General features: G+C 48.8%; 2 protein-coding genes across 2 annotated transcripts in view; one reads left to right on the top strand and one right to left on the bottom strand.

Moving 5' to 3' along the window:
• The window catches only part of SND1 (staphylococcal nuclease and tudor domain containing 1), a 402,639-nt gene that overhangs the window by 46,674 nt on the left and 329,322 nt on the right, over positions 1 to 26,643 (bottom strand). The gene's annotated exons all lie outside the window — the stretch shown is intronic.
• LRRC4 (leucine rich repeat containing 4) lies at positions 13,610 to 17,255 on the top strand. The gene is made up of 2 exons (XM_046669619.1): positions 13,610 to 13,720; positions 13,891 to 17,255. The coding sequence occupies exon 2, from the start codon at positions 13,991 to 13,993 to the stop codon at positions 15,947 to 15,949; it is 1,959 nt and encodes a 652-aa protein (XP_046525575.1). The 5' UTR covers positions 13,610 to 13,720; positions 13,891 to 13,990; the 3' UTR covers positions 15,950 to 17,255.

Genomic DNA, 26,643 nt, shown 5'->3' with positions numbered 1-26,643 from the left:
AGATCCTTTTTCTTTTTCCTCCATTGGTCCATATCTGTCTCTAGTTTCCATTAGATCAATGTACAAATTTCTCAACTCATAGTCATAAATCTGATAGAAAGCTTGGAGAAGATATCAGACAGACCCTATAATCTCTCCTAATCCTGTAATCGGGAGCTAAACCCAGGACACAAGTGGATTTGCAAAATAATGATTTTAGAAACTCAAATGGCATTAGCAATCCACAGAGACAAATGTACACAACTGAATGAGACTCATCAATACAGAAAGAAATAGATTCCTTCTACTCCATATGAATTATGTGGAAAAAGAAAGGATCGAATAGGAAAAGACTATTATGCCTCCGAGGCTGAGAGCAAAGCCATCTCAAGGCCCTTCTTGAAGGTTCTCTTAAATTTTAAGTTTTGGGAGTAAAAGTAAGAGGAAGAATAAAAGGTAGGGAAGGGAAAAGAAAGGGAAGGCCCCTTTATTTTAAACCCCTTAGTATTATCTTTTTTTGGGGGAAAAAAAATGAATGATTTCAGCAATGTGAGAGCAAGCAAGGAAGGATTTTTAAAATAAGCATGTTGTACATGCACAAGCCTCATGCAGAAAATTCCTTGGTAACCAGCTTTCAAGTCATTGGTTTCAGAATTTCTGCTCACCTCACCTGCTCCTGGGGACAAAGGTCTCTGTGAGACAGACAGGGCTGCATTTGTCTACAAAGCCTCTTTCTTCAGGAGCCTGCCTGTCCCTTTGTGGATGGCACCTGAATAAATCTTTCTGTGCTACATGTCAGGGCTGCAAAGCTCCTTGACTGCACTGAGAGGTGAGTAACACACAAACCACAAGTGCCACTGGCCCAAGGGTGGGACAGGGCACTGGAGATGGGTGGTGGGTCTGGGAAAAACTTTCCTTCAGCTGAACTGAAATATTACCTGGGGTTTTCTTCTCCTCCAAGTATCCCAATGTGACAGCACCGAGTCTGTGGGTGAGTTTCTGAGGAGGGCAACATCTCTGTTTATTTTAGGGACCAAACATTCCTCAGGAGAAGCTGAGCAAAGGCCAGCGCAGGAGGCCCTGCTCTGCTAGCTTTTGGCTCCAGACACAGCCTCTCTCAGGCCCACAGCCGTTCCTAGAAGTTTCTAAAATAAAATGATTAGAAGTATTTGTCTGGTTACACTGTCCTATTTAATGAACCTCTTTAGAAAGTGCTGCACTGTTTAGTATAGGTACATTATTTATGATGGACTAAATATGGGCAACCATATATATATATTTTTTTGGTGAGGAAGATTGTGGCTGACCTAACATCTGTGCCCATCTTCCTCTATTTTGTATGTGGGATGCTGCCACAGCATGGCTTGATGACTGATGTGTAGCTCCATGCCTGGGATCTGAACTCGCGAACCCCAGGCTGCCAAAGCAGAGCACACGTACTTAACCACTATGCCTCTGGGCCGGCCCCTACAACCATATGTTTTGATCATATTTTTGTTCAGAGTGGGACATCAGGTCTTTGGTCAATATATTCAAAATAATTAGGGCAAATGAGACACAAAGAGGGTTTTAGTGCTGGCAAAGGTGAAGCCAGTATGAGAAATGCAGCAGCACTGAGCTATGAGGGGACAGGGAGAACTGGTGTCACCTCTGAGATGGGCCACATGATGAGACAAAGTTCGGCCAACCTCTCAGCTTCTCTCACCAAGACATGCAACCTAACACTGAGATGCTCAGAGGGACCAAAGACTAAGACATCCCACGCCACCTCTCATTTGCCAGCGCTTACTGTCCTCTAGGCTCTTCTTCAACACTTAATTCTTCTCCTTCCTAGAAAACAGTATTTAATGAGAATGGTCTTGTTCACCTAGGCAAGCAAGTCAAGGTTATGCGTTTAGAAAACTCATTAATAACAAATAACATTCTTAAACAGACAGGCAGGAGCTGGCAGGGAGCCAACTCCTACAGCGGCACTGAAAATGGGACAGGGTAGTGATGGTGGTGCTGAAGGCCACAGATGAACAGGCGGGGCTTCCTATCAGAGCTGGAACTCCTCTTGGCCTCAATTTGATAAAGAATTTTACCCTGCAGCTACCAGATATACAGGGGCAGAGGGTCTTATTTCTGTCCCTTTTCAAACAGGAGCAAAAGACTGCTTTAACTGGTCAGGAAACTGAAAAGGCTCAGGCCAACACCGGGTCTGGCTGGCTGAGAGAAAGATGAACCAGTCCAGTGGAGTACTGGACACAGGCTACATCTTTCTCTCTGAGGCTTCCACTGGAGAGAAGAATTAGGATGTCCTCGATTTGTTGGTTGGTTGGTCTTTTTATATTCCTGTCTCTCTTTTTCACTTAACTGTCTCTCTCGCGTGCATATATGCGGTCTTGAATGGATCCCCTGGACTGCCATTTGAAGGCGGACTGCCAGAAGCTAGGGCAGGAAGGATACAACTTTAGTTGCTCTGTGTCTGGGATCCCAAGATGGTCTCCTCTTGGGGAGGGATCCCCAAGGGCTTGCTGCCAGCTCCAAAGCACCACCAAGTTGCTGGGCTAGAGAGGTCAGTTTGGGGGGAGGGGGCCGCCCCTGTCCAGCCCAGAGACTGCTCACTTACACAAAGAATCCTTTCAGAGTTATTGGCTGGCAGGGCTCCTCACAGACTTTTTCCCCCAGGGCTTGTGCACTGAATACAAATCAGGTAAGCTCACTGGGCTGCCACACAAACTGGCCCCAGTCACCAAGAAAGTAATACAGAATGAGGGCTCCTCTAGCAAGGCTGCCAGTGTCCAAGCAACAGGGTAGGAGATTCCCAGATCCTCAGCTGGTAGCCCTACAAAAGCGGGGCTTCGGCAACTCTCATTGGACCAGAGCCATTTCAGTCTGGTGTCCTGCAGAGAAATAGTTTAAGGTAGACCAACACAACAGGTTCCCGAGAGCATGCTGCTTGGCATTCCTGGCTGGCAGTGAGGCCAAAACTGAGATGGGGGTTCACAGCCAAGAGGTGGTCTTCTGGGGTGAGGCAGAAGAAGCTTCAAGGTAGTCATGCTACCTTTGGTTAGAAATAAACTAATCTACCTATCTGGCCAAATCCCGAACTGTTATGAGAGACAGTAAGTGAAAGAGAGAGCACACGAACAGACCAACCAAAACCCAAAAAGTTGGGAAATTCTAACTCTTCTCTCTAAATCTGATAGAGGAGTTGAGGGTCTCAGCTCCTTTATTTCATCTTCGCCCATCCCAAATTCCTCTAGATACAAAGGTGATTCCCTCTGGAAGTATTTGCAGGTCAAGTTGCATCTGAAAACAGGGACTAAGAGCAGGCTGGAGGCTGGGTAGATTTAACTCCTGAAGAGGCTCATATCATAATGAAAAAGGAATGGAACATCCAGGAACCTGGGTGTCAGCCAAGCCACCCATCGGTCGTTTGATGACTCATGGGGAAGCCAGTGGTGTGAGCTCCGGACTGGCCTTCTGGTGTTCCCAGTGCTGTACAGCCCTCCACATAGGGTAAAGAGCTCATCCTTTTGCTCAAGGATTGCGGTGAGGTGAGGATGGTCACAACAGCAACTAAGAGACAAAAATTCAAGCCCACATTTCCATTTGGGGCCCTCCAGTTCTTCCTCTGCAACTCCTTAGATGAGACAAATGAACCCACATTACCAGGGCAGTACTGGATGACGAACTGAGGCCATACCAATTGGAACTAAGAAAACCCTAGCTACAACTGAAGCTGGCAGCATAAAATTGAAAACAATTAACAAGTCATGTAAGGTAGCTTGATGGTCACAGATGCTGATCCACAAAGAAAGTGAACAACAGATCAAGAAGGCTGGCAGAGAGAAGCCAATGCCAACATGGCACCACTCTACAAACTGAGGCGATTAGAACGGCTTGGAGGCCACGGAAGAGATGCAAGAAGAAAGTGCACAAAGGACACAACAGATTTCAAGCCAAATTGAACAGATTAAAAACACGGAGAAAGTTCCAAGCTGAGTACACTTCTTAAATTCAGTCAGAAATTTCCTATGGTAAGTATAAAAAGTATGTTCTCATCTTGTTCACACTTTTTAAACTGTAAGTTTTTCTCTGGAGCAGTGAGCTGCCTAGTAAGGGGATCTAGAATATTCCTAGGAGAAAAGCCCTAAGCCATGTGGCTTTTTTAAAAAAAAATTCTGTGACATACTCATGGTTGAGGAAAATGGAGTCACAAGATGAAGAAACATCTTCCCCTCAAGGCAAATGGGAAAGAAAGTCAATGACAAAGCTGGACCAGGACCCAGGTGGCCAAGGCTCCCCGTCAGATCTACCACACTGCTGTCTGCTTCCTCTCCCCCTGAGGGTTTTAAACAAAGAGTTTGTTGACGGAATTGTTTGTTCTTTGGTCATGCAAAATTTGGGACTGACAGCTAATAGAGATGAGGACCCTGGACAGCAGCTCTGGGCTCCTCTCACTGCCCAGCCAGGTGCCCACCGACTGTGCAATAGCTCAGGCACTCAGTGGGATATTTATAGCTGCCTTTAAATTTACCCAGCTCTCCATAAAGCGAGGTAATGGGGCGCCCTTTACTGCTGCTCATGGTGATTGTCCTAACATTCTTTAATTAGCAAAAAACGTTGGCACAGCCACTTTCAAAGCATTTGATCTTACTGTCCTGGTGTTCCCTATTGCCGGCTCAACAGCCCCCACTCCCTTTGGAGAAAATGCACTTTAGCAAATTTGAAAATGACAGGCATGTGTGTACATGAGCACAGATAAGTGTATCTGTGTACCTATGCTCACTCTTTTGCTCACTCCTCACATATCCACAACTGCCAAGGACTTGTGAGCCTTTATGATACCTCCATAAAATTCTCTCTCATAAATCTGTCAGCAAGGGGCTGGGAAATCTAAAAATTGAGGACTGGAGAAACCTTAAGATTACCAGGATCCTCTTTAATTTTCCCAGTATTGAAAAAAAAAGTAAAGCTGGTAATTTTTCACCTATCTTTTCAAAGATTACAGGGTTAGGGCTGTGGATATACCATTAGGGAGGCCTGAGCTCTTATTCACATGGGCCAAAGAAGAGTTCTCTTTCTTCTGATCTAGGCACTGGGCACAAAATGGGAAGGACCTCTGCCTTCATGTGGGTGTACAATAAACAGGTAAACACATAAACAAGATAATTTCAGATAATGGTAAATAAAATAAGAAAATAAGACTGGGTGATGTGACTCTGACTGGTGGGGCTACTAAGGTAGTCTAAAGACAGGCAGTCACAGAAAGTCTCTGTGAAGAGACCTGCTCAAGAAAGAGCCAACCACTTGAAGATGTGGGGGAGGGACATTCCAGGTAGAGGAGAGAGCAAAGGCCCTAATGGGGAGAATCAGCTTCAAGCATTCCCAAAGAAAGAAGAGCAGTATAGCTGAAGTGTAGGGAGTGAGGAGGAAGACGATGACAAAACATGAGGGCAGAGGTGGAGGCAAGTCATCATGGCTTAGGGCCCGTGGCCCACAGCGGTCTGGTTGTTATCTGAATGATAAAGGGAAGACACTGGAACATTTTAAACAAACCAATAACATAATCTGATATAATGTCACAAATATCACTTTGGTGGCTGTGGAGAATAGATAGTAGAGGTCAAGTGTGAAAATCTGTGTCTTGAACAGGATAATTTCTTAGTTTTCAATAAATGTTCTGTGGTTAAATAAGGTGTTAACGTAAGGGGAAGCTGGGTGAAGGGTACATGGAAACTATTTTTGACCTGTCCCTAAGTCTGAAATTATCTCAAAATTAACTGTTAAAAACAAACAACGAAAAACACCTTATATCTTGAATGAAGAATTGAAAAGTCTAAATTAGGTGCAATACCAAGAGCAGACAAATCCAAGGGAAAAAAAACCACGAAGAAAAAGAAAACAATGTGTTCTCTCAATAACTGACTTTGGATAAACTCTTTCCTTCTATACCAGCTTCCATTTTAGAAATAACAGCTGGTCCTGCTATTACTGCTTGCTAAGACTGACTGTGATTTTCCTTACTTCTAGTCCAATAATTGCCACAAAATAAGCAGTTATTAATCCCACTCTACACAAGAAGAATCCAAAACTTAAAGAAGTAACTTACATACACAGAATACAAGAAGCAGAACCAGAATTTGAACCCAGGTTTCTCTGACTCTAGAATACTTTATAACCACCATTATGGTGTAATGCTCACTGGCATACCGCTCCCCCCTCCCCCAAACACTTTTTCTCTCTCATAATGTATTTTGTAGGACTCAGTTTAGGAAAAAAATGTTCAGGCCTCCCCCAACCAAAATGCGAATAAATTTATATACACATTGTGTCTATGTGCGTATAATCGCAGGCAAGGTCCCCTGATTAAGGATTGTTGGAGATATGTGAAGAGCCATTCTTACTCATAACTCTCTTAGTCCCACATCTGTATCTGCCAGGCACTGATCTTGAGGTCTGTCTTAATCTCCAATCAGCGAGAAGCTCCACATTTCTGTGACTTAGTTACCGTTGAGGTACTTCTAGTATTACTGGTAAATGCTTAGATGTTTCAAGATATTTAGGATAAAATCTAGAGACCATGTAATGAAAGTGAGAAAATTATCAAGAAAAAGAATTAAGAGAAGCAAAAACAAAATAACAAGAGGTGGATTTCTTAAGTTTGTCTGGTCCGCCCGCCCCCTGCTCTTGGCTCATGTGATGTTTCTAACTGTTGCACGGACTGAGGGACCCTCTCCTTTCCCAATGGGAAGACTCAAGGGCCATACAGCTCACACATGGCTCCTCTACCCCTCACAAGCACAGGTACATGGCAGAGTCACTTGCTGGTTGTCAGATCGGCCTTTCCCATTAAGTGGCACATCACAGCACCACAGTGGTTTAGAATGTGGGCACTGGACAGATTTGAGGTAGAAACTTGGCTTTGTTACTTTAGTGACTGAATGAGCCCCAGAAAGATGTCTACATCCTAATCCTCAAACTGCGAATGCTACTCTATTTGGAAAATGGGTCTTTGCAGATGCAATTAAGAATCTTTTGACGACATCATCTTGGATTATCCAGGTGGGTCCTAAATCCAATGACAAGTGTCCCTATAAGTCACAAAGAGGAGAGAGACAGAAGAGGAGTCAACATGACCACGGAGGCTGAGACTGAAGTGATGCAGCCACAAGTCCAGGAATACTGACGGTCACCAGAAGCTGGAAAAGGCAAGGAACAGATTCTCCCCGGGGCCCTTGGAGGGAGTGTGGCCTTGCCAGATTTTGCACTTTTAGCCTCCAGAACTGTGAGAATAAATTTCTGATGTTTTAAGCCACCAAATATGTGGTAATTTGTTATGACAGCCTCAGGAAACTAATAGAGTCACTTAATAGTTCTGTGATCCTAAGAAAGCTTCTTAAATTCATCTGCAAAATGGGGAATCTAACAGTACCCACAGAGCTGTTGTGAAGATCAAATATGCGTAAAGGACACAGTGCCAAGTACCTATCAACTCCCAGTAAATGCTGCTTTAATATCATTATTGTTACTGCTATACAAAGGCAATCAAAAGGAAGGATAAACCATAAGGGCCTGTAATGGGCCAGGGAACCTGCCTAGGTGAACATTTCCAAGGCTTCTGGCTGGACCTCTCTGGTCTGTTTGACAACACAGGAGACCATGGCACCAAACTAACTATTCCCAAAGAGGAGGAACTGGGGGCATTTGCCAGTTTCTCCCTTCCCTCAGGCCTGGCAGCCCACAAAGAAACTGTGAGCCCTGGGAAACTAGCCTCAGAGAAGATGGAAAAGCCCTTCCATCCTCTAGCTCTTTGCCATTCTTATTAAGCATCTCGTCTTTTCTTTGATGAGGTTTTTGAAAATTGCTCTGGATGAGACCTGCAGGGAGAGTGCTTTTTTGTCCACTTCCTTCTGCTTTCCTTAAGCAGAGCTCTTGAGGAAAAAGAACAGTGGATTCTGAGGGCACTCGAAAGAGTGGGTAATTCTAGAACAGCTGTGTCGCCTTGAATCATCGGGCTCAAGGAATAAAATCCATTCCCTTTATGACTGTGGGTAGTAATGGCACAGCCATTGCCTCACTATGGGATCACCAGCAAGAAAAATAACCTTACTTTTTTGCAGTGGTGACTTTATCCATTAAAGAGAAACTTCATGACCAGTTGACCCTGGAGGAGTATCTGCACATGTGTGGAATTGAGTGAGAGATGCAAATACACACACACTTGAGATGTATTCATTGCCTCGGGTAGGAGAAGGTGTCTATTTCCACATAGACCATATCTTATAATGTTTTGTCATTACTAATTCACCAATCAACTGATGTCTTTCCCTGTGTGGAGGGCAATTTCCAAACTATTTTTCTTTTTCTTTCCTCCTGTTTCCCAAACCCTTTTTTCTCCTTTGCTCTTGTTCTGTTCTTAGCTCAAATGGCAGCATAAAGAGTATAAAAATGGAAAAGGTGCTTGAGTAGGGTTTGGCAGCCTGACAGTACTGCAAATAGGAACTAGAGTTCCAGGGAGTATATGATCTTCCCGCTACTGATGGACCTACCTTAAGGTGCCCAAAAGCCTACTGGAGGCAAGATAGTACCCTGCCGAAGATTGCTCACTCCTGGCAAACCCTATGAGGCATTATGAACATCTAGTGGCTGCTCAGGATAATGCCTCAGGGATGCACGTCAGGGGTGGAAGGTGGTCTAGCCCTGGACTTTACAGGACCCCAATTAACCTGGCTGAGTGAAACACTCCTGGGGCCTCTTAGAGTCAGTCCCCTGGATGACCATTTCTTCCACTTTTTATTAGGGGTCCAAAGTCACTCACAACGGCAGGCTGGCTCTACCAAAGACCCATCTTTTAACCCAGTCCAGCAAGGTACAATGATAGTATCTGCATGCAAGACCACAGAAGACACGAATTTGAAAATATCTTCAAGCTCCAAGTTTAAATGCCAATTAGCCACACACTGTCATCTTGACTGAGGGGCTGAGCTTGGAGGGAACAGACTCTGATATTAATTAGGCATGTGGCTTTAGGTAAGTCACTAAGCCTCTCTGAACTTCGTTAACTGCATTTGTAAAATGAGAGGTTAAGTCCAGATGATCTTCAAGGTCCCTTTTAGCTCTAACATTCTGTGATCTATGAGCCTTTTTAGTAGCTGAGAAAACAGTCTGATCTGCTCTGCTCTGGCACTGTGGATCTCTAGATTAAACTGAAGGAAGCATTCTCTTCGTAACTTCGTGGCTCATTTCCAAGACTTGGCTATAATCCCAAAGGATCAACCTTCTTAACAGAGCTACATATCTGAGGAGGGGCAGGAATCATGGACTCCGAGAGCTGAAAGGAATCTTCTAGTTCATTTCCTTATTTTATAAGTGAAGAACCAAGGTTTAGAGCTGTTTTAAGATTTGCCACATGTCTAATCTGTGGCAGAAGGGGGATAGAATTCTGGTATCCCAATCCTAGAGCAGGTACCGAGCTGCTGACACAAGCCTTGCCTAATCGCTGGCTGGCTTCTCCAGCTCTCTGGCTTTATCATAGGAGTCTATCTGCGTGAAACCACAAATGAAAACATTCTCAACCCAGCGTTTCTTCCTTTTCTTCCTAAGTTTAAGCCTTCTTCTTTTTATTCCTTGGTGGCACCACTCCAAATCAAGGAAGCAGTCGTTCAGAACCAGGGGCTATGAGGAACAAAATACGAAGGCTAGATGATACTCAGGTTACAGGACCAGAGGCTTCAGTGCCACTTTCGGTTCAGAAGGGCTGCGTGCTAGGATGGCCCCACAGCCTCCTTAGTCTGGTCTGTAGCTTCTACGGTGCTCTCTCAGCCCAGCTGGCCTACAGAGGGCAAAGAAGCCCCATTTAGAACTCCACGGGCTGCAGGAAGCTTGGACATGTTCACCTTTGTCAATCAGTCATAAATATTTACCGGGAGACAACCTCATTACTAAGTACTGGTTTGATCCAAGGCAACCCACCCTTTCATCTGCCTACACAGTATGTGGGCAGAACCTTTCATTTGCTGGGTCTGGAGCTGAACAGATGGGGCCTGAGTTTGCCTACACCAGCAGGGAACCAGTCCAGGCAGAGCCCCTCTTTTTTCCTGAAGAGGCAGGGGCAGCGATACTCCAGTGTGCCATCCAGACCCCGGCCAGGGTGTCCTCAGGCACTCTGTCAGCTTGATGCTAGCTGTGGCAAGGAGAAGAACCTTTCACCAGCAAGTTTCCGACTCTCCTCCACAGATCCCTGTCAGGGTAGGCTTATCTTTCCTTGGTCTAAAAGATGGTAGTATCCTGCTTGAGGCTGATGATGTGCACATGGGGCATTAGTTAAGCAAGCAAAAAGAGTTGCTAAAGAGCCCAGATGGAACTAAACTCAAGTATCAGGGTTCGACTTACCTCCATTTCTCCCTCATTCTTTCCCTTGACTAGTCATGTTGATGGAAACAAGTTAAATAAAGGATCTATTTTTGCAGTCCCTCCTCTCCATCCTTCATTCTGTTTCTCTCTCATATACCCTTCACTGAACTTTTTCACAGTCCCCCCTCCTTCCCCCCCCCCCCCCCACCTTGCCTCCACCATTTACTCCATATGCAGAGTAGACACTCTCGACACTTTTGCTACAGTGATAGAAGCACTGGGCTCAGGGTTAGAAGACTGGATTGAAATACTGGCTCTGTTGTCTTATGGGGTTATGACCTTGAGCATGTTATCTGCCTGCCTGAGATTAGTAACTCCACCTGTAAAATGGACACTACTGCAGCAATTATTAAACTGGGTAAATGAAGATCAAACAAGAACAGATACACACATCTCTATTTATCTGTCCATCCATCCATCCTCAGTAGATAAACATCCCAGTAAATGACTGTAGAAGTGGATGAATGAAACCTGAGTTCTCATTGATTGGGACAAAATTCTGGGACATCACTTCCATGCACAAGTTCCTAGACATCTGAGCTCTGCCAAGGTTCAAATACTGCCTCTATCACTTACTACGTGATCCTAGGCAGCATATTAACTATTAATGTTTTTATTATTTGACTGCAAACACATAAAAAAGGTCATTGTAAACAATGGGGAATACAACTTGCCTACAATGAAGCTTTGCAGGATTTTAAGAATTCTCTGGCATTTTTAAGGAGGTTCAGGTTACTGGGCAGCAGACAATACTGAGATACAGGTGTGGTTGAATCCAGAGAGCTGAGAAATCCAAGATCTCCTCGTTCTTAAGCAATAGTGCACGTCCAGGTGATGTGGGTTTAAAAGCAAGCTTGCCAAGGGGCTGGGAGTTGGGGCAGTGGCAGTATCTGGGTAGGGGAGAACAGTCTGGAGGCAGCCCTGGCAGAAAGCAGCAGTACCAAACCCAGGCGTATCTACCAGCTTCCCAAGGCTGGGCCACAGTCAGCCCCACCCCACTAGGCAGAGAAAAGGGCAGTCTTTTCTGGGGTTGGGAAAAAGGCTGACCTAATCCTGTTCTCTTACGCTGGTCTGTCAAATGCTCACCAGAAATAGGAGCAGGTTGCTACCCAGTTCTTCTCAGGGAGTCCCAGCTCCCTGAGGAGCTGGTGATGCTGCTCATGGGGTAGAAGGTCTAAGACCCATCCCCACTATCCCCATTCTCTGGGTGTGGGGAGAAGAAAGGGGCATTACAGGGCTTTGAAAAGTGAGCACCGCGGTTGTGCTGTGTGATCTGGGAGTTCACCTCAATCCTTCCTTTGGCTCCCTGTTCTGTCCTAGGTTGTCATTACCCGGGATCCTGGCACTTGGTCTTTCCTTCCACAGTTTGCCTCCCCTGCAACCCTCATTAAGAAAACTACCACTGAAATCCCTAGTTAAAGCCACCTGGGGGCGAGGAAATTTGCGAGGGAGGGGGCAGCACGGACAGGCATCTGTGCAGGGCCGTCTGCGAAGCCCAGGCTCACGGTCCTCCCGCTCCCAGCCGCCCCCGCGTCCCCACCGTGCAGCTCCCAACTCCGAGTACGCTGCCCGGTCGCGCAGCCCGGGCCCCGTCAGCAGTCGGCGGGGGTGAGGATGACGCGCTCCGGGCGGGAGGCCGGCCAAGTGCAGCGGGCCCGCCGCAGGCCGCCCCGCCTCCGGGCTGCCGGCCCCCGAGCCCACCTCACCCCGAGCCGGAGGGTGCCCAACGCCCGCGGGAGGGGGCCGGCGCGGTCTCTCCCGCAGCAGCCCAGCGCCCGCAGCAGCCTATCAGCGGCCACCCGGCGGCTCCTTGCGACCGGACCAAAATAGCTGCGACCGCCTGCGACTTGCGCGCGGCCCCTCACTTGACGCTCACTCCGGCTCGCTCCCCTCGTCCAGAGGAGCGGGGAGGAAGCGCCGGGGGGGGGGGGGGGCGGGGGAGAGAGGAAGCAGGAAAGGAAGGAAGGAAGGGAGGGAGGAAGTCGGATGGAGGCGCGGAGCTGGGGACTGCGCGGCGCGGGCCGGCGCGGCGCTGGAAGGCGCCGGCGTTAACCCCTCGAGGGCAGGCAGCGGAGGGGGAGCGGTGTTAATACATAAGAGCACTGCATCACGCTAATCTTCTCCCCAGAACAGTATGCGTCAGCAGTACATTCACGTTCTGACTGAAGGACAAAAGGATGAGAGAGCAGTCTGCGTGGCTGCTGCCTGCAACACCGCGAGCCCGGCGCGAGGAGGAGACGGTGGGCGCCGAGCGCAGGGGCCCCGCGGCTGCTGCCACCGCCGCCGCTAGCCAGCAGGGACCATGTTCCCGGGCTCCGGAGCGTCTCCTGCAGCCGCGACCCCCGCTGCTCACGCCGCCGCCGCCAGCGCTCGGGCCGCTGCAGCAGTCCGCGGGCGGCGCAGCCACTGAGGGCGCCGGCGGCCGAAGCCCCGCACTCGCTCCCTCCGCACAGAGCCAGAGCCGGCGGCGCGCCGGGGGCCCGGCTGCGGCGGGCGGTTACGCGCTGCCCGGGGCTGCGGCCGCCGCCACCGGACCCGCGCCCGCCCCCGGACTCCCTGAAGGGGCCTGCGGTGCGGGTGCGACCTGGCCGCCGCGCTCCTCTCCGGCCCGCGGAGCTGGTCCCCGCGCTGCCTCCACGCCGCTGCCCCTCGAGGGGCTGGACGGATTACTGCTCCTCGCGCCTGCAGCGGGCGGACTGGGAAACTAAGCCCAGTTTATCTTTTTAACCCTTAAGAGAAGAGGCGAGCGGAGAAGGGGGTGTGTGTCTGGGGAGGCGAAGCGGCCGCGGCCGCCTCCTCTTAACTCTCGCAGCCCCGCGAGCCAGCGACTGCATCAGCCGCCTCGGCGGGAGCGGCCGACGCCAGGACCGGGCAGCGAGCGGCGAGCCGGCGCGGCCTGGGCGGCTCCGAGCGCCCCCGCGCTCCCGTCGGGTGGCAGCCCCGGGAGCGGGCTGGGGGCGCCGGAGGCACACTCCGGCGATGAAGCGGCTTCCCTCTTGGCTGGTGCGAACCGGTGCCAGGGTCCAAGGACAAAGCAGGGAAGCGCTGGTGGCGCCGCTCCTCGGGCTGAGGGGGGGGGGCATGCACCTGCATAGCCCGCCGGGCCTGGGCTCTCCCAGGCGCGCCTCAACTCCGCTGCTTCGCCGTGGCCTGCTCGGGATTTACTAGAAGCCATTTTGTCTCCCCCACCCCTCCCCTCCCCTCCCCTCCGCCCTCCCCGCCCCCTCTACTTCCCCCTTTTGTTAATTAAAACTAAGAAGTAAGAATGGGAACCGTGTGGCCAGCTCCCGTGGAGAACGCTTAAGGACACCACGCCAATTCTTTCCTTCCTTCCGAGGTAGGTGACAGCGAATAATTGGGTGGGGATGGTTGCAATGGGGGAGAGAAAGTCTCAGCTTTCGAGTGAGGGGGGTTGGTGGACGAGGGGCTACTCTTTAGTTTGGCATGATGTTTTCCGGCCGATCTGCTCCGTCTCTCTAATCGCCCCCTCCCCACCTCCTTCTCCAGATGGAAAGAGGAGCTCCTAGCTCACTTAAGCCGGGGTAGGGCTGGTTCTCCTTTCCAAGCCAAAATCCCAGGCGATGGTGAATTATGAACGTGCCACACCATGAAGCTCTTGTGGCAGGTAACTGTGCACCACACCTGGAATGCCGTCCTGCTCCCCGTCGTCTACCTCACGGCGCAAGTGTGGATTCTGTGTGCAGCCATCACTGCTGCCGCCTCCGCCGGGCCCCAGAACTGCCCGTCCGTCTGCTCGTGCAGTAACCAGTTCAGCAAGGTGGTGTGCACCCGCCGGGGCCTCTCCGAGGTCCCTCAGGGTATTCCCTCCAACACCCGGTACCTCAACCTCATGGAGAACAATATCCAGATGATCCAGGCCGACACCTTCCGACACCTCCACCACCTGGAGGTCCTGCAGCTGGGCAGGAACTCCATCCGGCAGATCGAGGTGGGGGCCTTCAACGGCCTGGCCAGCCTCAACACCCTGGAGCTGTTTGACAACTGGCTGACAGTCATCCCCAGTGGGGCCTTTGAATACCTGTCCAAGCTGCGGGAGCTCTGGCTTCGCAACAACCCCATAGAAAGCATCCCCTCTTATGCCTTCAACCGGGTGCCCTCCCTCATGCGCCTGGACTTGGGGGAGCTCAAGAAGCTGGAGTATATCTCTGAGGGGGCTTTTGAGGGACTGTTCAACCTCAAGTACCTGAACTTGGGCATGTGCAACATTAAAGATATGCCCAATCTTACCCCCCTGGTGGGGCTGGAGGAGCTGGAGATGTCAGGGAACCACTTCCCAGAGATCAGGCCTGGCTCCTTCCATGGCCTAAGCTCCCTCAAGAAGCTATGGGTCATGAACTCACAGGTCAGCTTGATTGAGCGGAATGCTTTTGATGGGCTGGCCTCGCTTGTGGAACTCAACTTGGCCCACAATAACCTCTCTTCTTTGCCCCATGACCTCTTCACCCCACTGAGGTACCTGGTGGAGTTGCACCTACACCACAATCCTTGGAACTGTGATTGTGACATTCTGTGGCTAGCCTGGTGGCTTCGGGAGTACATACCCACCAATTCCACCTGCTGTGGCCGCTGTCATGCTCCCCTGCACATGCGAGGCCGCTACCTGGTAGAGGTGGACCAGGCCTCCTTCCAGTGCTCTGCCCCCTTCATCATGGATGCACCTCGGGACCTCAATATCTCTGAGGGTCGGATGGCGGAACTTAAGTGTCGGACTCCCCCTATGTCCTCTGTGAAGTGGTTGCTGCCCAATGGGACAGTGCTCAGCCACGCCTCCCGCCACCCACGGATCTCCGTCCTCAACGATGGCACCTTAAACTTTTCCCATGTGCTGCTCTCAGACACTGGGGTATACACATGCATGGTGACCAATGTGGCAGGCAACTCCAACGCCTCGGCCTACCTCAACGTGAGCACGGCCGAGCTCAACACCTCCAACTACAGCTTCTTCACCACGGTCACAGTGGAGACCACTGAGATCTCGCCTGAGGACACAACGCGGAAGTACAAGCCTGTTCCTACCACGTCCACTGGTTACCAGCCGGCATATACCACCTCTACCACGGTGCTCATTCAGACCACCCGTGTGCCCAAGCAGGTGGCAGTACCCGCGACAGACACCAATGACAAGATGCAGACCAGCCTGGATGAAGTCATGAAGACCACCAAGATCATCATTGGCTGCTTTGTGGCAGTGACTCTGCTAGCTGCCGCCATGTTGATTGTCTTCTACAAACTTCGTAAGCGGCACCAGCAGAGGAGTACAGTCACAGCTGCCCGGACAGTTGAGATTATCCAGGTGGATGAAGACATCCCAGCGGCAGCATCTGCAGCAGCGACAGCAGCTCCATCCGGTGTATCAGGTGAGGGGGCAGTAGTGCTGCCCACAATTCATGACCATATTAACTACAACACCTACAAACCAGCACATGGGGCCCACTGGACAGAAAACAGCCTGGGGAACTCTCTGCACCCCACAGTCACCACTATCTCTGAACCTTACATAATTCAGACCCATACCAAGGACAAGGTACAGGAAACTCAAATATGACTCCCCCTCCCCCAAAAACTTACAAAATGCAATAGAATGCACAAAAAGAAAAAAAAAGACAGCAACTTTTGTACAGAGTGGGGAGAGACTTTTTCTTGTATATGCTTATATATTAAATCTATGGGCTGGTAAAAGAAACAGATTATATTAAAATTTAAAAACAAAACATCAAAACAAAACTATTTTCTAACTTGTAAGTTCTATTTAAAGGGGAGTGGGGTTCTTGGAAATGTTGTGGGGTAGAAGCCACAAGTCAACTTGCTGTGCTGCCAGAAGGGATTTCTGGCATAAGGTTGAAACTGCTAAGATAAAACAAACTAAAACCACCACCACCACCGACCCTAAAGAGGTAGAGTGTGCGCTGCTGAGGGGCACGGGGGAGACTGAATCTGTCATTGTTTAGAAGATCCTTCAGAGGATGCAGGAATACCCATTTCTATAGACACCTTTCCTAAGCTGAGAGCTATCTTTGCAGATTTACTTTATTTAAAAAAAAAATACAAAAAAAAAGCACCAAGAATTTGTACCCTGCCAAAATGTTGAGAGGCAATAATTTTTTTCCTCAGAGGCCAAGGGGAAGATAGATCTGTAATGTTTTTCTAAACAGAAAAGCCACCCAAATCCAAATGAATCTTTAAAGGAGCTGAGTCTTTATGTCTGCCCACGTGCACAAGTCCCCTTGGTTTGTGCACTGGGGCATGCGTGTGCCCCGCCTGACAGCACTTCAGGAAGGAGCAGAGAAGGAAGGGGTCTGGCGTAGCTCTCAGTCAAATGCTTTCACATTGCACCAGATTCCTGCAGTTGGGCTTAACCCACTCTGTGCAAGGCATGTGTCTATTTAGGGTTTCCCATGAGAAGGAGGCGGCCCCTGAAGGGGGTGCGGCAAGAGAGGGGGGTGGGAAGGGAGAGCAGGAGCAGAAAGAATATATTCACAGGAGGCCATAAATTAGCATTGTGCCATGTCCACCTGTTGTTCCCGGTATCTGACAAATGATTGTAGACGATGATGGCATTTTATGATTTTTAAAAAAGGTTTTGTTTGTTTTAAGGTGGAGAGGGAGGAGAGGCTGGGAGTGGGGAGCTTGGGGGAGTGGAAGCTTTTCTCATGCTTGTGATTTGGTGACTATTCTAAATGCTGATTCATTAGGGATTATTACAGCTGATGTCAACTGGTTGTGGTGATGGGGTGGGGGCAGAACAGGAGTACAGAAGAGACAGGAGAGAGAAAAAGGGCACAGGCTCATTTAAAGTAAAATGAAGCCTTTCCCAACAGGATGCTTCTCCTGTGGGACGCAGCACAATGGGGGGAAGGCTTCCCTCCCCAGGGCTACCTCAGGAGGAGGCGCAAGAGAAAGGGTGGGTGTGGGTGGGGAAGGCAGAGATCTCTGTTATTCTGGTCCATTTAATAATGCTGTAACTTTTCATTTATTATTTTAGCTTTAAAAGAAAATAAAGGGTTCAGATTTGAAAGGGGGTGGGGTGGGTGGGGGGGAATGCCAACAAAAGAAAACTGATTGTAATGTGAGAAAAGTGTATTTTTGTATTTTAATAAATATTGTTCAATTTTTAATTCAATGTCCCCAAAGGGTTAAATTGCATAAGATCCTAAACCTATAGATTCTTATGAGCATCGACCAAGTCATTTCAATTTAAAGAGGAAAAGGGAAGGGGAGGGGACAGGTAAGGTGGGAGGAGAAGACAATGTTGGATTTCTTTATGGGAAAATGCTAAAGCTGTCAACAACCTTTCCTTAGCTTAAATAAAAGCACCCCGATTCTAGTACACCTTCCATGAGCTAAGTGTGTAAGTCCCTGGCTTTCTTGGGGGTAGAACCAAATTCCCTATGCCCTGGAAGAGCAGGGGAAATGGGTCAGAGCCTCAGCTCCTGGGACCTGGCCGGAAGTTAAATGCTACCTCAGCAGAAGCTGCTGGTCAGGCAGCACCAGCTCTACCCAGGGACCCCGGGGGGACCTGAATTTAAGAGGTTTGCAATAATGTTGTTGGGCTCAAGTTTCCCACAGGCAGTAGTGTTGCTTCTGTTCTCTGGGTGCTAAACAGTCAAACGTGTCTTGGTGGTGGTGGGTGTCTGTCTCCTGATGCTTACTGAGTAATGACGTCCAGGCAGGCTGCATGAACTGGGACCCTGCGTCTCTTCAGCAGTAGTAGTTATACTAATGCAGGGAATCGGGACTGAGTGGGTGTGATCTTTCTGGCACAGAACAGGGAGAGAGGCAAGGCAGCACTTTGCAGCAGCTGGCTAAGAAATGGCTAAGAAAGGGCCAATTCTTAATCCTCCTGGGTAAATATAGATCATTTCTGGGGATCAGTTTTTGCGGCAGCATGTATGCATGGGCTCACACTTAGAAACTGCCACTCAACACTTCTAGGCTCCCAAGATATGTTTCCCTTGCCTCTCCTTTACCACTCTGCCCCCCAATAAAAAGAGAAATCTGCAGCAGAGTAAAGGGCGGGACTTGGCTAAGATCAGCTGAAAAAACAAACTACCCCCTTTCCTAGTGCCACAAGACACAACTCAGGCTGTTTAGAACAGCTTCGCGGGTACACATTCAGAGGCAATCGGGGAGGAAGTAGCTGCTTCAGCAATAGAGGATGTGGAGCCGATTTCCTAACACCCTTCCTTTCTTGATAGCTATTTGGGTGCTATGGGAATTATATAGTAGCTCTGGAATGACAAAGGGTCTGTGGCTAAACAAAGGTGTGAGGGGAGAGGTAGAGAAATGGGTCTAAAACATTCCTGGGGAAGAGTCCTAAGAACAAATGAATTTGTCGTGGGGCTGACCATATTCAGGTCTCGGAATCTGAGGGAGAGTGCTTTCCAGAAGCAACCTCAAAGAAGTCAGGGGAGACTGAGAATATGGTCCTGGGTGTTAGTGTCCTTGGAGCTGCAAGGGTAGCTCCTTTCCCCACTGGGCCTGCTCCTCGACCTGGACACCAGTTCAGCTTTTAAAGCAGCAATCCTCCTTTGCCCTAATGTGAGGAATATCCTCCTCTTACCAGGCACTTGGGACAGCCTTTCAGAGGAGTCCCATGAGCACTGAAAGTGCAGCTTTTAATACTGTGTTGGTGACTCATCCTCAGGCCTGGCCAAGCTGTAGGGTTTGTTACCTGAGAATGGAACATAGGTTGGTAGCTCTCCATGGGGGTAGTTATAGCAACACGTTAGAGGGAAAGACTCTGCTCTGATTATATGGAGTTAGAGAATTTTCATTATAGAATTTTTTAAAGGCTGTGAAAAATAATTTAGTCTAATCCCTTCACATTTTACAGTCAAGGAAACTGAGCCCTAGAGAAATTGAGAGAAACACTTAAGGTCACACTGTTAGTCAGTGGAAGAGGTGGGACTGAAAGCCAGGTCTCTTGACTCCCAAGTCAAATGTGCTTTCCCACTCAGCTTCTTATTGGCTATCAAGAATATATTTCTTTCCTGGCCTATATGCAGTGAAAATGGGGCCTTCCGACAGATATCGCCATGTTCTCTTCTCCTTCCTTTTAGAGCTGCTCAATCTCCTTCAGAATTGGCTCTACTGCCCTTCAAGTCCTGACCAGAATTGTAACTGCGTGGGCCGCATAGCTGGCCAAAGGGCCACATGTACTAAGAAGTCAGATTCTCAGGATTGCACATAACAGCTTCCTGATTCTTAGGTTGAATGGCAGGCAGAAATCCCAGAGAGGGTGCCAGCTGCTGGGGAAAGGGTGAAGTAGATCAGGCAGGGTGTTCATAGTGGGGAAGGTGGCTTGGCCTTCTCCCAACCCCAGTTAGAGTAGAGGACTGACAGAGGTCTTAAAGCACCTATCAGAGCAAGTTCTCCAGAGTGGAGTGGTTTCTGCTTATTTGGCTCAACAATGAGACCACTGGGGGGCTCCTTAACTCCTCTCCTCCACTGTATGTATGAACCCAGCCCTAACACTTTAAGTGCCATGGTGTGGCTGCCACTCCTGTAATCTGCTCCAGGGCCTTTTCTTGCTCTTTCGTGTAATGCTGCATCCTATTACCAATGAAGGTAGAGTAGACAGGCTAGTTTCTAAGGCCTAGAGACATGAGCTTTATCATGGCTGTTCAACATGTTTCGAGGCCAGCTACTTTTTGGGTGCAGGGTGGAACAATGTAGTAGAGTCCCTGCAAGACAACTCCAGATGATGGGGAAGAGGTCCAGAATCCGTGGCCATTAATAGTGGGGAGCTCTGGCTTCCTTCAGTGGAGATGGGTTGAGACTAAGACAGGGCTACATGGGCCTTACTCAGCCCAGGCAGGCTACTACCTCAGGCGGCCAGAGCCCACAATTTAGGCTCCAACATGTTACTGCAACAAAGCAGCAGGGGCTTAAAATTAGAGAAGAAGAAAAACACAGAGAGAGGGAGAGAACATTTATATCCAAACATATGTCTGATTTTATCTCCTCTGCTGGCACTCAGCACTCCATGCCATCGGCTAATGCAGGCACTGTTCCTGCCATTTCTAAATCCTGCCTCAGCTAAACAGCAAGGCAGCTTTTGACTCAAAGCACCTCTCTTGGTCTCCATCCATTCAGAAAGCACCCTTTTCCCCTGAGGAGGTTAGAATGGTTTGGGCAGTGGGTTAAGGTTGTTTTCATCTTTGTTTTAAATTAAAATGAAGTAAATTGCTTCCTGGAGCAGGGATAAAGGCTTCAGGAACCAGATCAGTGAAATATACATATTTGCAAAGCAATATAGCGTAGGGCTTGCAAGTATAGACTCTGGAGCCAGTCTTCCTGGGCTGAGCCCCAGCTCCATCACGTACTAGCTTTGTGACTTCGGACAAGTACTTCATCGTAAAATGAACACAATATTAGTATCTACCTCACTACTTCATTGGTTGTTATGGGAATTGAAATTATATATATAAAAACACACTTAGAACAGTGCCTGACATCATATAGTAATACTATATAGTTGATAGTTATTTGATGATACACATAAGGGGATAAACCAACGGACCAGACCCCATCACCACCTCTATTCCTGAACCTCATCCATGTCCAGAGAGAGAACATGCCTATTGAGCTAGTCCAGAGAAGAAGGATGATTATCCAGAAGTCAGGGACAGCAGGACAGCACCATCTATAAGCCTGAGCACTGTGGGAAAGATGGGTTGTACTTCTCTTCCCAGGAAAACACCAATTTGTGCTCTGTTCCCTAATCCAGCTCCACAGATGGCCCAAGGCACTGTCTTAGTCCAGGAATAGATTACCTTTCCTTGTGGTGAGCCAGAAGACAGGAAAGGTGCTGTTGCTGGTGGGTGGTGCACAAGCTGAGGGCTGGGATAGGAAACATCTACCTATAAGCCTTGGTCCTCTACCAAGATGGCAAGCTTCCTAGAGTCTTCTCCACTTATCCCTGCCTTCTCTGTCAGGGTGCCTTACCAAGAGTGGGGGTGGGTAGGGGGGAGGCACCAGGAGGGAGAAGGCAGCAGGAGAGGTCTGTTGGGGCTTCAGAGTAGTATTGCAGGGCTTGGAGAAAAGAAAGGCAGAAAAAAAGCACCCTAATTTGATCAAGTGAGAGCGGAGTGGAGCAATATGGCAGACACACAGGCTAAGGGGCTGCAATGCAGTTAAGGAGGAAAGCCAGGGAGATTCCTCTGCCCTAGCAACCAAGAAGCTGACTGGACCCCGGATGGGAAGGACTGTTAGTGTGAAATTCATGGCACGGAACCGAGAAAAAAGCAGGGAGATCAACTTTCCAAGAGAAGCCTAAGAAAGAATGCATTTTGATTTCCTAATGAGAGGCTAGAATTAGATTTTAGGATGATCACAGGTTTCATCCTCTGGTACATGCCAGCTTTGCTGTCAGTACTTGGGCCAAACCACCTACCCATAACAGTCCTGTTCCCTATGCTGGAGGCTGTCCACTGCTTGGGGGAAGCAACCCAGTCTTTAACGCTGTAATCTTAATCCTCACGGCTCACTCTGGGGCTCCCTCACTTCTGTTAAGGCATAGTCATGGGGGGAGAAGAGGTGGTGCAACTCACTGTTTATCCACAAGAAAGAGTATTATTCCAGAGGGAGGGTGTTATATAAACTGTGTTTTCCCATAAAAACAATGATGACGGTGAGTTCAGTGAACATGGACCCTGGCAGTGAGTCAGAGAGATTAGGCCTAGGCCTATGGGGGATATTCCTGGGAGAAGCACTCCTGTCAAAGGAAGTTAGCATTTGAGAGGATGGCATTGTCTTCTCTAGCTTATCCCATTAAGATTTCTGAACCTACAATAGGGAAGCCTTGAGATGAGAGGCTACGCTAATGGCAGGTATGGGGACCAGATGGACCAAAATAGTACTTAGCCTTTCAAGTTCATTCATTCTGTGTACCCAGCAACAATACCAGAGCAATTACTAAAGTTTATTAAATACCAAAGGAACAGTCCTTGATCTACTTGTTTAATACCCACCCACCTTCTTATATCCCCTACTAACAAAAAGCACCCTCCAATTAATTCTCCTATCTGGTTTTTTCCCCCTCATAATCCCCATTTGAGTATAGTTGTCTGCCACGATAGGACCTAGAATATCCTGCAAGATCCTTCCATTCTAGTAGATTGATGGCTGTTTCTAACAGTTCTCATGCTGTTTCCTCTTACAAGGCAAATCCTTAATCTGTAGTCTCTTAAAATTCCTTTAAGGTCTCAGTGCTGGTTTTCCCGGGTCTGTGCTGGTGCTGATTTAGTCACTAGTCACTCTACCTGCTTAGTGAGTCAGCAAGGATGACTGAGAAGAGATTTCACACACTAACTGTTCCCCGTGCGAAGTTTGGTTTCCTGGCCTCAGGCTACTTCTTCCCAGTCCCCTAGGCCCTGGCTTCTTCCCTTTACCTACTCACTCATCCAGGTTCATTAAGACCATTCAGACGGCTTCTCCCACTCAGATTCTGCTCTGTAGGCGAACTGAGTGAGTTATAGGCAGCTCTCCACGGAGACAGTTCCCTGGATAGTGCAGCTGTGTTTGTAGGAATGCTCAGAGCATCCCTCATAATAGGCCCAGCGCAGTTCCAGAAATGGAGCTTAGGCCTCAGATATGAACAGCCTGTTCCTGTGGTTACAAGTTATAATCTATTACCATTGCAAGAAGACTTAATTTCTGGACTTAGAGGAAGTCGGATAATACTTTATCCTATTAGTGTCTGCCTGTGTGAATTGACAATGGCTTCCTTCTGACATGACAGCATATTCTTCCAATTGATCTCTTTAAGGGATGAATTGGGAAAGCCTGGAGTAAGAAAGGAGGGAGGGCCAAAGAAGAGACTGCTAATGGAACCAGGGAAAGGGAAGACACTTTTTAATTAGAAATGGGGAAGGGGACTTGGAGGGATATGGTAACACTGAGCTGTTCCAAAGCATGTTTTTTCCCTCGTGAGGGAAGGGATTGCAATTACTGGGTGTGTTGTATACATGTGTGTGAAAAAAAGGTTCTGAAGCCACAGAGAAGAATGAACACAAGAAGAGTAAGTAATTGACCTACTTCATGCTCTTCTAGTCTCAGCCTGCTGTGCCCACAGGGTAGCTCCCCTTCCTTACTTCCTCTTCCACATTCCTGTTTTCAGTCCACATTTGCTCTGACCAGTGGTATCAGGTCACCTGATGGCACCTTCACATCATGGGTGTGTTATCAAGGCTGGTTGACCTTGGGATAGCAACGGACACTGAGGACAGAATGATGGTTTATGGCTTCTAACTTCAGGGATGTGGAGACAGTGAAGGGAACTTCCAAGTTATTTCAGAAAAATCTAGTGGGACCCCCTCATTGTAATTATGAGGAAAATGAACCCAGGGAGATGTGAGTTGCTCAGTGTTGCATAGCTGGCGATGCAGAGACCAGATCTCTGGTCTCTGGGTTTCCAACCCAGCATTATTACTGAATACCAGCAGAGCCACCATGACTTACAATTCTAGGGGGCGCCATTTACAGAAACTACCAAGTGATGAGTACCCCCTGGTGCAACCCCTTACAGTCCGCTTCCAGGGAAGGAGGGAGGGAGAGAAGGGGATGACCTTTCACGCCAATCTTTATCTGTGCTTAATGCTCTGAGACAGATGGCGCCCACTCATGACTTCATTCAAATAGGGAGACCTGAGAAATCAGGCAACTTTTCCTTTCTCTTCAACCACAAGTGTTCCAGGGCATGTGAGTTCTGAGGACAGCCCAACAGCTTAATCAATTAAAAGGAGAATTTGTTGCTTATCGTTGCCCTCCCTTCCCTACAAGACTGAAGACTATAAAGAACATGTATCCCTGTGCAGGGAAGGCTTGCAGAAGCTAAATCACGTTAGATGTCCATTCAAGGTCAAAAAGACCACTGGAGAAGCAGGGAAGTCTGGAGTCCTGCTTCCACCTCCCTCGCCTTCCCTGGCTGTGTAAGCAGGGGGACCCTCACAGGGAAAGCTCGGACAGTGCAGGCTGACTCAGGGGCTTGCTCCACAACAGGGGTCTAAGAAGCCAGTAAACATCTCCTCTTCCCCCATCTCAACAAATCCTCTCTTGGGAAATGGATGGCCCTGGCTGTAATTTTATCACATACATTTAATTAGAATCTGCCTCCTTCATGATGGTTTCAAGCGAAGTCCCAGTAGAAACATTCTAAAAGAACAGCCGCTTTTAGCCAAGGATCTTTTAACCAAGTTAATTTAGCAGAAATTTGCCATCTTGGATGGGGCAGAGTTACCTCTCTTTTCAACTTCAAAGCTGGGAAGAGAAGGGAGGTGGGGAATGCAGAGAAATAAAGAGGAGGGCGGGGGCTTCAAGCAAATGAGTTTCCATCTATTAAGGAGCGGTAATTTCTGCTCGCTCCCCTAGAGACCGGTCCCCTCCAATAATGGCCTGACTCTAATGATTCCCACTCCTATGCAACAGCCTGTGTTCTGCTGGCGTTGAAACGAACTGTGCCAGAGAGATTCCCTTTCTCTCAGAGGTGCTGCTGTCATTACGCAGGAGAGATTAGCCAGCCAGGAGGATGTGCTCTTGGTGGGGAGAGAGAAAGATAACCAAAAAGAATGTTCTTCTTTATTCTTTAGCAGGCGTGGTACTGCTGACCTAAGACACAAAAGACTGAGAGACAGGCTAGAGGTTAGTGATGAGATGAAAGGGCAGACACTCTGGACAGGAAGGAGAAGACAAGGGAAAGTAAAAGCTTAGGTGCTTCCTGAGGAGTTGATGAACTCAGTGTAAGACAAGCGCTGGCTGGCTGGCTGGGAGGCGGGGAAACGTCTTTCGGGTGTGGAGTGTGGGTGTGGGTTAAGTTCAGGCATCATGGACAAAAACTGATGAGGATTTGAGATAGGAAACATGGTAATAAGTTCACTGGAAGTAAGGGTGGGGGAATCAATTTCAGGTCCCTAAATACAGATTATTTCCAGGGCAGAAGTGACAGGGATGTGGGCTGACAGTGAAACTGGGTAAGTAAGACTCAGTTCTTACTGAGGTGGTGGTGTCAGCTGAGGGGCGAGGGCCTGTCATCCTGTCTTCTCCCTTCGTATACACTGAAAGGGGTGGGGAGAGCTAACACTGTGGCTCTGGTTTTTGCTGAGGCTGCTGCCCCAGGTCTTGAGGACGGGGTGGGGGAGTCCCCTTATTTTGCCCCCGGTGGCTTCTCTTTGACGGAGACGGACTGCTTCCAGAGGCCGCCTTGCCAGATGTGCCAGCAGGCAGCCCGGCCAGAGAGCCTGCAGCGCAGACAGATGCCCTCGGCCGTATTCAGGATAGCGAGACCCTTTATGGTACTGCGGCTCGACTCTGGGGCGGTGCCAGAGCGGCAGGGTAATGTTCCTCAGCCAGATTCATTTCCCCCCAAACCTCTTCAAATATGTGGGCCATGGAGGGAGGCAAATCTAATTAAATTACTGTGTTGTAGACTGCCCTTCCCGGGCAAGGGCTACAAATAGGCTCATGCTGACATGCAGACCCATCTGGATAAACAGAGCATGCGTTTCTTTGTGCTTGGCTGTCAGCAGCTGGATGGTGTTGGCAGGGCCCAGTGCTGGCCCCGGTGAGCTGGCCCCTTTGCCGCAGCAAGGCAGAGTCAACAATAATCCAACCCAAGCCCCATACGGCTCTGATGACCTTTTTCTCTTTCTACTTAAAAGATGACTGAGTGGCACTTCCTCCATCAATTCATTTCTCCTCAAATGCCTCTCTTGCTGACACCCAGGACTTTCCTGTAAGGCATGCCCTGTGCTGAGCTGGGGAGGACTGAGGATGCAGTGAGGTGTGATTCAGAACAGTACACGGGCAGGGTGTGTTTAGCTTGGCAGGAGATGAGGGGTCTCCCTGGGATTCTCTAGTGTGCTACTTCAGCAGTTCCCTACTGGCAACTCCATGCTAGATAGAGAACCATTTGCAGGCGCCAGAGTAAAGCAGCAAAGCTTTCTCTCCCTGGTCCCTGGACGGACGCCACGGTGGATACAGAACCTGACCATCACACAGAGGCAAGGAAGCTCAGTAGCAACTAGAACCATTTAACATGTGGAACTCAACAACCAAAACAAATGCTGGCTGTGCAGTACCTGTCAATCCCCAAGGTCATTTCATTTCTGTTGTGGAGGTTCAGGCCTAACCGCTCCAGTTAACAAATTACCATGAGGGTAAAGATTTTGCCCCCAAGTAGTGCTGCTGCTGGAGCCAGGGCTTCCCTCTGCTGGTGTGAAGTGGCCTGAGGTGGAATCAGGT

This window comes from Equus quagga, chromosome 8, assembly GCF_021613505.1.
Source record: "Equus quagga isolate Etosha38 chromosome 8, UCLA_HA_Equagga_1.0, whole genome shotgun sequence".
Classification (NCBI taxonomy): Eukaryota; Metazoa; Chordata; class Mammalia; order Perissodactyla; family Equidae; genus Equus; species Equus quagga.
The sequence above is the reverse complement of the archived record's forward strand: the minus strand, read 5'-3'. Positions and strand labels throughout refer to the sequence as shown.

What these genes read in the sequence shown, in the direction of transcription:
- LRRC4 (XM_046669619.1), top strand. Translation starts at nt 13,991, where the DNA reads ATGAAGCTCTTGTGGCAGGTAACTGTGCACCACACCTGGAATGCCGTC.